This window comes from Gastrolobium bilobum, unplaced genomic scaffold (assembly GCF_033153095.1).
Source record: "Gastrolobium bilobum isolate Gb01-03AN ecotype WA unplaced genomic scaffold, APGP_CSIRO_Gbil_v1 utg913, whole genome shotgun sequence".
Taxonomy (NCBI): domain Eukaryota; kingdom Viridiplantae; phylum Streptophyta; class Magnoliopsida; order Fabales; family Fabaceae; genus Gastrolobium; species Gastrolobium bilobum.
In genome coordinates, this window is record NW_026900059.1 from 783,459 (window position 1) to 796,642 (window position 13,184).

At 32.3% G+C, this 13,184-nt stretch overlaps 2 protein-coding genes and 1 non-coding gene across 3 annotated transcripts; 2 read left to right on the forward strand and 1 right to left on the reverse strand.

Annotated features, from left to right (window-relative positions):
- Positions 1–1,315: 1,315 nt before the first annotated feature.
- LOC133295117 (uncharacterized) lies at positions 1,316–5,201 on the forward strand. The gene is made up of 2 exons (XM_061493914.1): positions 1,316–1,792; positions 4,690–5,201. Exons 1-2 carry the CDS (start codon positions 1,428–1,430, stop codon positions 5,090–5,092), a joined length of 768 nt encoding a protein of 255 aa, XP_061349898.1. The 5' UTR covers positions 1,316–1,427; the 3' UTR covers positions 5,093–5,201.
- Positions 5,202–6,214: 1,013 nt separating this feature from the next.
- On the forward strand, positions 6,215–7,689 carry LOC133295087 (sufE-like protein 1, chloroplastic/mitochondrial). The gene has a single exon (XM_061493882.1). It carries the CDS (start codon positions 6,290–6,292, stop codon positions 7,367–7,369), a length of 1,080 nt encoding a protein of 359 aa, XP_061349866.1. The 5' UTR covers positions 6,215–6,289; the 3' UTR covers positions 7,370–7,689.
- Positions 7,690–11,309: 3,620 nt separating this feature from the next.
- LOC133295149 (small nucleolar RNA snoR145) lies at positions 11,310–11,463 on the reverse strand. Its single transcript, XR_009749295.1, has one exon. It is a non-coding gene; the product is annotated as a small nucleolar RNA snoR145 (small nucleolar RNA).
- Positions 11,464–13,184: the final 1,721 nt, after the last annotated feature.

Here is a 13,184-nt window from a genome sequence, read left to right on the forward strand (position 1 = left end):
TTGAAACAGAGAAAAATATCCTCCACTACCATAGTGTACAACCGCCCCATTCCCACCTTTATCATTAACACACATTGTTACTAACATTAAAAACTTGATATCATTGCCTAATGCCTACAATTATAACTAGCCCTCCACTACTTAACCATTGTTATCATCATCACTATTATCACTTCCAATATTACCATAAATATGCTATGCTACCTTTGTGACTTCCATCCATTTTGTCATTGTGTAAATAGTTTTTACTCCACTTCTGTATTTGTTCCAATTTTTACTTCCACTATCACTATTTTACAATATAATCTAATTTGATCAGCTATTTTACCATAAAGAAGAAGATTGTTCCCCCGACCCATAATTTAAATAATTAATATTCTCAAATAATAGATACAGTATTTAAATTTTCTCATAATTTCATAATACATGATCAAATGATAGTATAATTTTTTGTACATTAATAATATATTGCAATTATATTTCTATAGATGTAAAAATAAAGACTCAAATAAACCATTTAACAATTGCATAGATTTAAATAAAAACTTTGAAGTTAAAATTATAAGAAAATTACAATAAAAATGAAACTTTCATAAAATTACGTACAAAAAATCAATTTTTTTTTCCTAAAAAAGCAAAGACATGAAAAATAAAAGTGAAAGATAAGGAATATGCCTTCAACTAAAGTCAAGGGCACCCAATTATCCTAAATCTTTTCCCACTAATTATTATGATGTTTCATTTTCATTTCCTTTTTTTTTCTCTCTTCATCTTTATGTCCAAAAAAGGTTGGGGTTTGCATATCTATCGTGTCACGTGACACAAAAAAGTTTGCTATACACACAACATTTTGTGGGGCACTTTTTGAAGCAAAAAAAAAAAATCTAAAACACGCAGAACGAATCTCTATAACATTATACAATCATTTTTCCTACAACATAACTCTTATAAAACTCAAAAAAGTTTGGTATTTTTTTTTGTTTGGATTGGTTTTTTTTACTATTAATGTAGATAAATTATCTACATTGAACCTAAAACGATATGATTTTGAGACAAAAATCAAGATATTTTTGTAATTATAATTTATTTCAGGATTATATTAATTTTTTCATTATAATTTTTTAATTTTTTAACCTAAAAAACGTTATTTTGAAAGCAAAAGTAGATAACTTATCTATAAACATTAAAACCTTTTTGTTTAATGAAAAAGCCAGAAAGCGAGGACTAAAAAGTAAAAGGATGAAATAAAATCCAACCAATCACATACTTTTCAGCTTAATGACATGATATTTCTAATTATCCATATCATAATCTCCTTTTCCATCCTCAAGAAAGTTCCCGTGTCGCATTTTCCCGGAAAAATGAAATTTTCTTGTTCGATTTTCCTCTGAAAAAATAAAAATAAAAATAAAAATCTAAGCTTTATCATGGCCCTCCTAATCCACTCCCCGGAAATGTTCCTTGTCCCTCAAATTGCCTATAATCCTAACCCTAAGCTGAGCAAACTTCACGGCTTCAAACCCTACACAAAAGTTAAGGCAATTGGACCAAAGCGTGCGGTGAAAATTTCTTGTGAAGTGAAAGATTGTGCGGTTTTGGATTTGGGTTTGGATCAGAACGTGAATTCGTACGGTCAGTTCTCGGTTCCGGTTAAGGGAGGATCGAGGCAGAGCAAAGAGGAAGAAGAAGAAGAAAAGCAGAATTACTATGTTAATATGGGATATGCCATTCGAACTTTAAGGGAAGAGTTCCCTGATCTCTTCTACAGGGAACTTAGCTTTGACATCTACAGGTTAGGGTTTCACTCATGATTTTGCATGATGGATGTTGACTATAGGAGGAGAATATGTGTAAAATCACTGCTTTTTTTTTTAATGACTTTCGTGGAAGATTCATAATTTTTTTTATCACTTGCGTTGTGATTATTAATGGTATAAATTAAGTGACAATTGAATAAGATTTAGGTATGTAGTTGCTTTCAACTGGAGCTAATCCTTCAATGACATTCTACCCGTTCATAATTATAGTTTTACAGGTGTTACTTAGTTGCCTTGCTTGTAGTTATAGTTAAAGTACTATTATTGTATTTTACTTACTAAAGTGGCTTGATTGAGTTAAGGGTTTATCAAGTGAGAACATTGTCTTATTATAATATTGAGATGAGCTAATGTTGAAACCTTGCATGTCCGGTGAAGTTTATGACATAAAGTAGTATGACTCTTTTAAGTGGTCATGTGACCTTTGAAGTCTATGATCATTGTGAGTCTGAAGTAGAGGACCGGTTTGAGCCAGTATGCGATAGCCAAGTTCGTCGAGGGGAAGCACATGGATCTTCCTCCTACCTTCCTGAAGCGTCTTCTCAACTGTGTCAAGAAATACAGTGGCCGGCTGGCAAACTCATCAAGTTCAAGAACCCCTTCAAGCTGCCACTGAGTTGACCGGCTCCGGCTAAGGCTACTGCTCCTGCTACTAAGAAGTCTAAAGCTGTGTCTAAGCCAAGGGTCAAATTCGCTTCCAAACCCAAGCCCAAGGCTGCAGCGGCAAGTGCCAAGACAAAAGCAAAGTCATGTAAGGTTACTAAGGGGAAGGAAGTGGCGGCTAAGCTAGCAAGGAAGGCATCGGTTAAGGGTGTGAAGAAGCCCAAGAGCATGAAATTGCTGGCTAAGAAGTGAGGATGCTACTACTAGTGTAGATAGATAGAATCTTCACTTCTTAGCTTTCTTTGCCGGCGATTCCATGCTTTGGGCTTCTTCACACCCTTTACTGGCGGCCTCCTTGCTGGCTTAGCCGCCACCTTCTTCCCTGCAGTCACCTTAGCCGGCTTTCCTTTTGGCTTGGCACTTGCCACCACAGCCTTGGCCTTGAAAGTGGACTTGACACTTGGCTTAGACACAGCTTTTGGGTTTTTGTTTGCAGGAGCAGTAGCCTTAGCCGGAGCCGGTTGACTTTGCCGCAGCTTGAAGGAGTTCTGGACATTAAGCATATCAAGTGAGAGCTATTATGACATTGAGATGAGCTAATCTTGATATCATGCATGTCCCTGTGAATTTTATGACTAAGCTGTATGACTCTTTTAAGTGGTCGTGTGACCTTTATGTAATTCCAAATCTTGGCTATTCATACAAGATCCAGGGATCAAGATCTATTCCTCTCATTTATCATAATAAGACAGTGCTTTCGCCTGATATGCCCTTAGACTTCTTTATATTTGTCTTTAAGTTTAACTATCATAGAGGCTTGGGGACCGATTGTGTGTAGTTCACATGATGACTTATTTATGTGTAAACCACACGCGGTACTTAAGTGGGTGCAAAAATCATAAGGATTGTAACAATGAAGCTTGTTCTGCTATTGATAGTTCCGAACTATGGATAATTACAATTTCCTAGCAATTAAAAGTGTAATGATACATGCCCTTTAGGGGGCGTTTGGTAGAAGAGAAATTTTATTTATCTAGGAAAAAATTATTACTGGAATATAGTGGGAAATAAATTTTTCTAAAATTTTACTAAAAAGGTGTTTGGTAAGGTCAAACTTTCCCGAGATTTTATGCTTAAATTTACTGAGTGTGTGTTTGGTTGATTGTGAAATATTAGTGGTAATGTGAGGTTATTTTACGAAAATAACCCCACCTTTACCCTTTCTATGTTTCCCCCCATGGCCTCATCTGGGGATACAAAGCTTTGTAATCTTCCAACAGCCAAAATATGCCCCACTCGTATGTTTCAAAGCTGTTCCCAATTAATACCATGTTTAAGATTCAGTTTCATAATTCTGCTTCACATTGAAGCATGAAGAACAATGTTGGCTTTAGAGCCTCTCGCCTCCCATGCTCATTTATGGACATGACATAGCAACCAAGAGCTTCCAAAACCCGATGCATCTCGCCTCTCGCCTCCCGTCTGGAATGAAGCTCGCCTCTCGCCTCCGGTTTGGAATGAAGCTTCAGATGCAATTTCTTCCAAAAGCTTCAGAAAGCTATGACACAATGCATCAATAGGGTTATTTTGGTCTATTGCTTTGGGCTTCTTGCTCCATTTCTTCTGGAAAAGAAGAATTCTAACTTATTTTTGGTATTTTGAGGTTGGAATTTTGGATCACTTTTGCACTATGCATGAAAATCCCGAATTTTTTTTTTCCCAAGATAATTTTCTTTTTTTAGGTACCAAACATTGCAATCTTAGACTACCAAGTTTAGAATCCTAGACATTTGGAAATTTGCCTCATACCAAACGGCCCCTTACTTATACTACTTTTTCTTTTTCTGCATCCTTTTCCTGGTTCTCAAAATCTAAGGCGCGAAAGTGTTAAATCTTGCCTACATTTACCATGGTATCTGGTTGAGTATATTGAAGTTGTTATTGGTGTAATACTGCATCGTGACTTGTGTCACTTTATTTTATGCCAAAGGTAGATGCACTTGTTTAAGGAACTCTAGGTTTGAGTCCTAAGCATTGCATTAATGTATTCAAGAAGATTATTGGACTATAGTCAAAATAATTAGAGGACACCGTAAATCTTTTAATTGATTTAATAAGATTAGAGGGAAGCTTCTACTGCGCGCCTTATTTTTTATGAACTTATATTGCACTAGGGTTATGTGCTTTTCTTAAAATAATAAACTTCTAATGAGTGTCTTCTTTGCTCTGTTATGCTAAATTTACTGACTATAATAGCTCCTTTTTTCAGGGATGACATTGTATTTAAGGATCCTCTGAGTACATTTATCGGTATCGAGAATTACAAGTCGATCTTCTGGGCACTACGATTTCATGGGAGGATGTTTTTCAAAGCTTTATGGATAGACTTAAGTAGTGTATGGCAGCCTACTGAGAACATCATTATGGTTCGCTGGACTGTTCATGGGATCCCACGAGTTCCATGGGAAAGTCGTGGTAGGTTTGATGGAACCTCTGAGTATAAACTTGACAAGCAAGGCAAGATTTTTGAGCACCGGGTTGACAACATTGCTGTGAATTCACCTCCTAGGTTTAAAGTGCTGGGCGTGGAAGAATTAATTCGATCTATTGGCTGCCCCTCGACCCCAAGACCAACTTATTTTGAAATATCTTCATCTACTAAGAAAACATAATTTTGCTCAAGTTCTTCAAAAAGTTTTGTTGTAAATTATTCATATTACGTTAATAAGCTAGACATCTGGCATCTTGCTTGTCATATAAAGCTGTGAGAAAATTGACTTTTGCCTTCGACTTAGACTTGGTTTACATGGTGCTCGAATCTATTGGCACCATTTTATAGGGTATTTGTTGGCTATTGTAACTAGTGAGTGTGAAAAGCCATGTATATATAATGTAATTACTAGTACTGTCTTCCTTTATCCATAGATTCATAGAAGCAACTTGTGTTCTGGTGTCACAAGACTAATTCATACTTTTAAATTCTTGCTTCTTACTAGGGGCATGGTTTGGTTTTATATAACGAACTGGAAAAGTGGTTCAGTTTGAGCAAACCGAATCTATTTTAAAAAAAAATTCAGTTCTTGAACTGATTTGAAAAAATTTGGTTCCGTTCTTAAATCAATTCGGAAAAATATAATATAATTCAGTTCAATTTGCAGATTGGTTTAATTCATTTGATTTTTTTTAACTTCTAGGAGTAGGTATAATCCAATTTGGTTTGTTTCTTAAACCGGTTTGAAAAAATATGATTTTTTTTTATACTGTTGAGATTGATTCACGGTTCGTTTAGTTTATTTATTTATATCCCTACTTTTTACAGTAATTTATTAATTAGCCCTCTTCGTGCACCCCTTTTCAGTTAGCATAAAAGATTGGATTTGAACTCTTGTTTGCAACTATAAATAGCAAAATGCATAACTTTTTTTTTTTTGATACAAAAAATGCATAACTATGTGGCTGTAATGTGAAATATATTAATATAAATATATTTATAATTTTACAAAGTATAACATCAGAATTCATATTTAAAGTTTAATCATTATATGACTTAATTGTGTTATTTGTTTGTAATAATATGTAGATACACTTTTTAGTTTTACATACATAAAGCCAATTAAAAAAAAGTTAATTTAACCAATTATTTTCATATAACGTTAATAATTAAATATTTTATTAACTATTAATTATTTTTTATTCAAGTTAATTACTTAATTTGATAACTAAAAGTGTTATCAATTATCATAATGAATTTTGTTGGGCCTGTCATCAATCAAGTCCAAGGAAAAAGCCTAGAAGATCTGGAAAGGAATAATCCTCTCTCTCTCTCTCTCTCACCCTCTGGTAAAGTTGCAATAGCTGGAACTGCAATCATGTCTCCGAATTCGATTTCCTCATGTTCGTTTCGATTGGTCACAACCAGAATCCCACTCTCCTTCTACGACAAAAACCCACTCTCCAAAAACTCAACTTTCTTCGTAACACCCACCAAATTCTTCAAGCCTATCTCCTTCGAGAGAGTTCCAACGAAACAATCAGCATCATCATCATCATCATCACCATCGACCACTTCTCTGCAACCCATCGAAGAGCTCCCTCCGAAGCTTCAAGAAATCGTGAAGCTCTTTCAGTCCGTTGAGGAACCAAAAGCCAAGTACGAGCAGCTTCTCTTCTATGGCAAGAACCTCAAACCCCTCGATTCCCAATTCAAGAGCAAAGACAACAAGGTCGAAGGTTGCGTTTCCCAGGTTTGGGTCCGAGCCTACCTCGACCCTCACAACAATGTCATCTACGAAGCTGACTCTGATTCTATGCTCACTAAGGGCCTCGCCGCTTTGCTCGTTCACGGCTTTTCGGGTCGACCCGTCCATGAAGTTCTTCGGGTCTCGCCCGATTTCGTTGTGCTTCTCGGGTTGCAGCAGAGTTTAACCCCTTCCAGGAATAATGGGTTCTTGAATATGCTCAAATTGATGCAGAAAAAGGCTCTTATGCTCTATGTGGAAGCGGAAAAGGGTGCTGAATTGAGCTCGGCTTCAAGTTCTGAGTTCAAAGGTGATAAATTTGTTGAGAATTCAAGTGGTGGAAACAGTTCACCATCACCATCACCATCACCATCACCCAGTTCAGATGTTAGTTTGAGTTCTGAGGTTGATGTTAAGCATACAGAATTGGGAGGAAGAGGGAAGAGGATCAAGGAGAAGCTAGAAAAGGAGCTTAATCCTGTTCAATTGCAAGTTGAAGATGTTTCTTATCAACATGCAGGGCATGCTGGTGCTAGAGGGAGTGATGGTGAGACACATTTCAACCTTAAAGTGGTGTCTGAAGAGTTTGAAGGGAAGAGTTTGGTCAAGAGGCATAGGCTCATCTATAACCTTCTGCAAGAGGAGTTGCAGTCTGGATTGCATGCCTTGTCAATTGTGGCTAAGACACCATCTGAAGTCAGTGAAGGATGAAAAATTAATTACACCATTTGATAGGTTGAAATTCTCTCCTTTGTTCCTATTGTGTTTATGGCTGTATTCATTTTGCTTGGTGAACCAGAAGGGTACTTGTATTTGTTAGAATACTTGTTTTGTTTTGAACATAGTAGATTATGTCATTATACTGATGAATAATTTATTTGCTGATGTATAAATCTAGACTTCTTTTCATTCCAATACTCTATCAATTTTGTCATTAAAAGGCAGAAGGATGATGGCGTGGCTTCTGAGCTCAATTTGAGTGAATGCTTTATTGTTTTGGTCATTTGACTTTCTGAGTCAAGGTTAATTATATCATTGAATAAAGGTCCAAGCTGTTGTCACAGTTGTTAATAACATTATGAGTAGCAGTTCTCTTGTTTGATAAATTAAGACTTCGTGATTTTCTTTCAATAAAATCTCATTTTCCCATCGTGTTAGGGTGCAAGACGGTAAGGGTTCAATATTTCTTCTTTTCCTTCATGATTACCCAATCACTTTTATGTGAGTGAGTTTTATGCAGCAAAAATGAAAATATTTTTCTTGAAATAAACTGTAATGCTTATAATTTGATGTTCTCTTCTTAATTTTGTGTTCATATATATAAATAAATGGATTGTATGTAGAATTTTAGCCTCAGGTAATTCTATTTTTAACATCTGGAAATTGGAACATTATACATTTTGGAATGAGATGTTACACTCTGCTGATTGATAGTTATTATCTTGTATTGGGCTAGTCTCGTATTGCTGTGCTGTTTTTAACTTTAACGTATAAAGTGTATCATTAACGTTATGGTAGCATGTTTACTAAATACTTGATCTTTAATACAGAAATGCTGGAACAATTCTAGCATTCGTAGAAATTGACAGAGGGAAAAGAAAGTTCCTTGGGAGAGTAAGGATTCAGTTGTAACTCTAAAGTTGTCTTTGAACTAATTATGAGATACTATCTTGAGTGAATTACATCGACCTCTCGGGAGGTTTATGAAACCTTAAACAAAAAATCTGTAATTACCCTATAAGTGTAGCTCAGTTGACAATACAGGCTGAATATTGTTGGAAGAAAATCTTAATTTAATTCCCACCAAATAAATCTTTGAGAAGGGGCAAATTTTTTTAACTATAATTAAGCTCAGACTTGGGATTAGTTCAATAGTCTATTCAAAGTTTAAATTTATGGGAATATTTAAAAGTTGACTTGTCTCAAAAAAATAATTATAGTCAGAATATCAAAAATAAAATAAAATTAAAAACACTGTAGTTTACGGTATTACATGACCTCCCTTGATATTGTTATTTCACCTATACAAGGGGGGAGTCTTTATTGAAATTCAGAAAGTGTAAGTTGTTTTGTTATCGTCTATGCGTGTGCAGCACCTTTTATTTTTGGAATTTTACACTATACTGTCATGGTGACTATTGGGATCTCTTTGCAAAAGCATGGACTTCACTTGTGGCTGGCATTTCCTCTATGTTTTGGCTTGCCATCCTTGATGTTAAAAAAAGAAAAAAGAAAAAAACAGAGATGATTATTATGGTTTTGATATTTTAATAAAATATTTTTCTCTTTCATGCTTCCTCTAAGTGACATGAGCTGCATAAGGGCTTCAGTTTGATTACCTAAATCTACAGTTAAAAAGCCCTGCCATTGATAAGCTCAAATAAGTAGGAATTTGAAAACAATTTTTATACTTTTTCCTCAAAAGGAAAAAAATAATGGAAAATACTTTAATATATAAAAGGAAAAGTCAAAAATTCCTATGATATTGCTTTGAATCAGTTTTTTTTTTTTTTGGAAAAAGTTCATAAATCCTCTTGTGGTTTATTCTTTTATCACTTACACTTTTATTTATTTATTTATTTTTTATCAATTATCCCCTTATATTTTTTTTCATTCAATTCCTCCTAGAACACTCCATTATGGGTTTATTACATTGGAAAGACCATGATCACTATCCATCTCTATCTTCATGTATTTTTAAAATGCATATACAGGAACTTGTGAATGGCTCTTCCAACTTGCAAATCTGCATTTTGCAAACTACTTGATGATATGAACTGGATGCGGAAATATTTGTCTTTTTATTGTAGTTGATGCTGATTCAAGTTTGCTTATTTGTTAATTGTGATAATTATTTGAGCAATGATAATGATTTTCAGTAGTTCATTTGTGTTTTCAAAATGTTGATTACTTGTTTGAGTTTTGAATAGGTTTTTGGTTCAGGTTTGTGATGGCTTCTTGGGCACTAATGCTTTAAATGGTTATATGCTAATTTCCTGCATTCAGCTTGAATGGATTGAAGGTGAGTAAGAGATAACAAAAGATAAAATGAATAAAAGAGATAACAAAACATAACGGACAAGTGATAAAAAAAGTAAACCACAGTTTATGAAAAAAAAATTTAAGAGAAAAATGTCTATCCTTTTAAATGATACAACTTATATCCTTTGAGATAAGACCCACATTTTTTTTTTTTTTTTTGTCAAATCTCTCTCTTCGTTTATCTATCTCTTTATCTCTCTTAATATAAGAGAACTTTACATCTATTAAAATGACACACACTTTTCTCTTTTTTTAATCACTTGACCTCCTATGATTTTTTCCACCACATCTTTCTTTAACACTATTAGAAACTTAATTAAATATATACATTTTAGGAAAAGGTTATACTTATTATTATTAAATCTTTATTGTTAATTTTCGTAAATCTAACAATTATAACTTATTATAATTAATAATTAATTAATAAATATAATTCAATAATATAACCGTTAGATTGATAAAAAGTTAAAATTTAATAAAAAAAAATATAACATCTCCCTATATTTTATTCTTATTAGAAGAAGAAGAAAATGAAATAATAATAAAAAAGATTTAGATCACATGATAAAAGACTAAAAGAAAAAAAAATAAATGTGTCTAATTAAAAAAAAGTCCAAATATGTTAATAATCACAGAAATGACAAAAAGATTAGAATTAAAAATAGTTTAAATGAAAAACAAATATACTAAAGACAAAAAAAAGTATAAAAAAAATCACAGTTGTAAAATTTTAATATATTTGATTTTTTTTTATCTATTTTATTCTTTTTATTTAGATATGTTTTGGTCTTTTTTATACTTCCATTTTATTCTTTTTTTTTTTTTATGAAAATCTTCGGTAGATGGATGGCACAAGGCTAAAAAAATAAATAAAAATAGATCAAAAAGTGAAAAAAAATAAAAAGGATTATTGACATAGTATTCAATGGGATAGGATAGTGTGACACACAAATAATGTTACCCACAATGTTACGACCACATCTTAACCGTTGATTTCCGTCAATCAACGGTTATCATTTATTGCGAATTAATAATTAATTAATGAGTTTAATTTGAAAAATGATAACCGTTAATTGGCGAAAATCAACGGATGTGGTCGTAACATTGTGCGTAATCCTAGGGATTCAATATGCTCAAAGGAAAACTAGAAAAGGATCTATAGAATGACACAACCCTATATTGAACACACTTCTCATTATATGGATAAGTTGGCGCTAGAACTATGGTTATATAGTAAGGCAGAGTCGTAGCACCGTTAGAATTGCAGCGATTTCACAAGCTTGCTCAACAATTCTGATTTTACTGCATCAAACAAATCAAACATTTATACAGAATTATTTGATGCAGTAAAATCAGGAAATATTGAACTATCAAATGGCTTCTTTACACGAATCAAGAAATGCCTTAACAAAGCAATAATCAATGATGGTTGAATTGGTTTACATTCCAAAAGTTGTTAAAAAATTTTTAACAACAGCCCTGCCATTGATAAACTCAAATAAGGAGGAATTTGAAAACAATTTCTACACTTTTCATCAAAAGGAAAAAAATGGAAAATACTTCAATATATAAAAACTTCGAATAAAATTTTTGGACAGAATTTATGTTATGGAATATAGCCGAGGGTTCTAGATGCACCAAAAATCAAACACTAATTTGGGCATCCTACGATTCGGCTAATAACTCTGCGAAGGGTATTGAAATACATTGTTAGAGTGGCCTCAACAACAAGAGTACTCGCCACTCTGCTGGGATCTTCGCATTCTTAATTTTAATAATAATAATAATAATAATAATAATAATAATAATAATAATAATGATGTACGAAAATCAAAATCCAAAGATGAACCAAGCCAAATGACGAAACACTTGGTCGCGATGAGATCTCGATTCAATTTCCGAAGGCAAACTTGAAAAAAAAAACGCACTGATTTATGGCGTTTCCTCCATAGGAACCTTCGATTCAAATATGAAATCGAACGAAAACATAAAGAGAAAGGTAAAAAAAAAATTAAATAAAAAAGGCTTTGTAACGATGCTCAGTGAATACGAACCATAATAGTGAAAGGAATCATATTGCAGAGTGATCCGCAATCGATGGTTATGTTACCCATCATTCTTTTGTTTTTCTTCATTGCATCATCTTTTTGTTAAACGAAACGAAACAAATAGAAGAAAATAGATGAACGACATGTAGCGGCGACTATAAACCCTAAAATCAATAGCAGCTGCAAGGGATGTTGATACTTCAAGCTCCTTTATATAGCGTTTTTTGGACAAATTATAAAAATAAGTATTAAATTAAAAGAATGTGACCTATAAAATTGCAAAAATATACTTTAACATATTTTCTATTATGTATTAATTATTTAATTTTTTATACTTCAGTTTAATATCAGTGAAGGGTTTGCAATGCTGTTACTGTAGAAATTGTGGATGTGCAGCGTAGAAAACAAAAAAGTTGGGATCCACCAGAAAAAATACTAATTTTTATAATTATTCTATAAAATATTTTTATAAAAAAATTAGAATACAATCAAATACACCCTAATAATTTTTTTTTATTACTATTAAAATTAGGGGGAATACTCTACTATCAACAATTTTTTTTTTCAATTCATTACCTATCTGATTACTATTAGATAACAGATAGAATGCTAAAAATATTGTGAAAAAAGAAAAAATATTAATTTAATAATAATTAAATTAATACTTATTAAATAAATAATAAGTTGGTAATAGATTTTTTTGGTCATAAAAATATTTCCCTCTTAAAAGTTAAAACTATGGCTTCTAAACTTCAATTAAAATAAGCGAAGAAAATATTACAAAAGTATATTAATTGAAAAAAAAAAAAATACAGAAGAACGCACATTTACGCGCAGACGAGACAAGGGCACCGCAAAATGAGTCGCTGACATAATTTAAAGAACAAAATAATACAATATTTCCATAATAATTAACAAAAATATATTAGTAAAAAATTAAAAGGAAGCGCATACACTTATCATTTTCTTGTTCATCAATACACTTGCACCACAAGTATCACATCGCGTGACTAAAAATAAAAAATTATAATTAATTTTTTCCATATATGTGAAAATTTCATTCGTTGACATAATTTATATTATTTTTTAAAATATTTAAATTTTCCTTTATTTAATTTTTTTCTTATTTTCTCTTTAATATTGATTGTTTATACTTTTAAATTAACCTTCAGTTAAATTTTTCAGATATTAAATAATTTTATTTTATTTATTGAATCAAAACATATTAGCAAATTTATGATACACGATATAATTCATAAACACTCTGATACACATCGTGAACGGTATGGGAAAGTGATTTTTATATCGGATGATACGATACGTATCCTATATCTTAGGGTACGAAAAATAAATAAAATTTTATAATTTTTATAATAAAAAATAAAAATTTGATTTATAATTCATATTAAAAAATTCTAAAAAAAATTATTAACAAG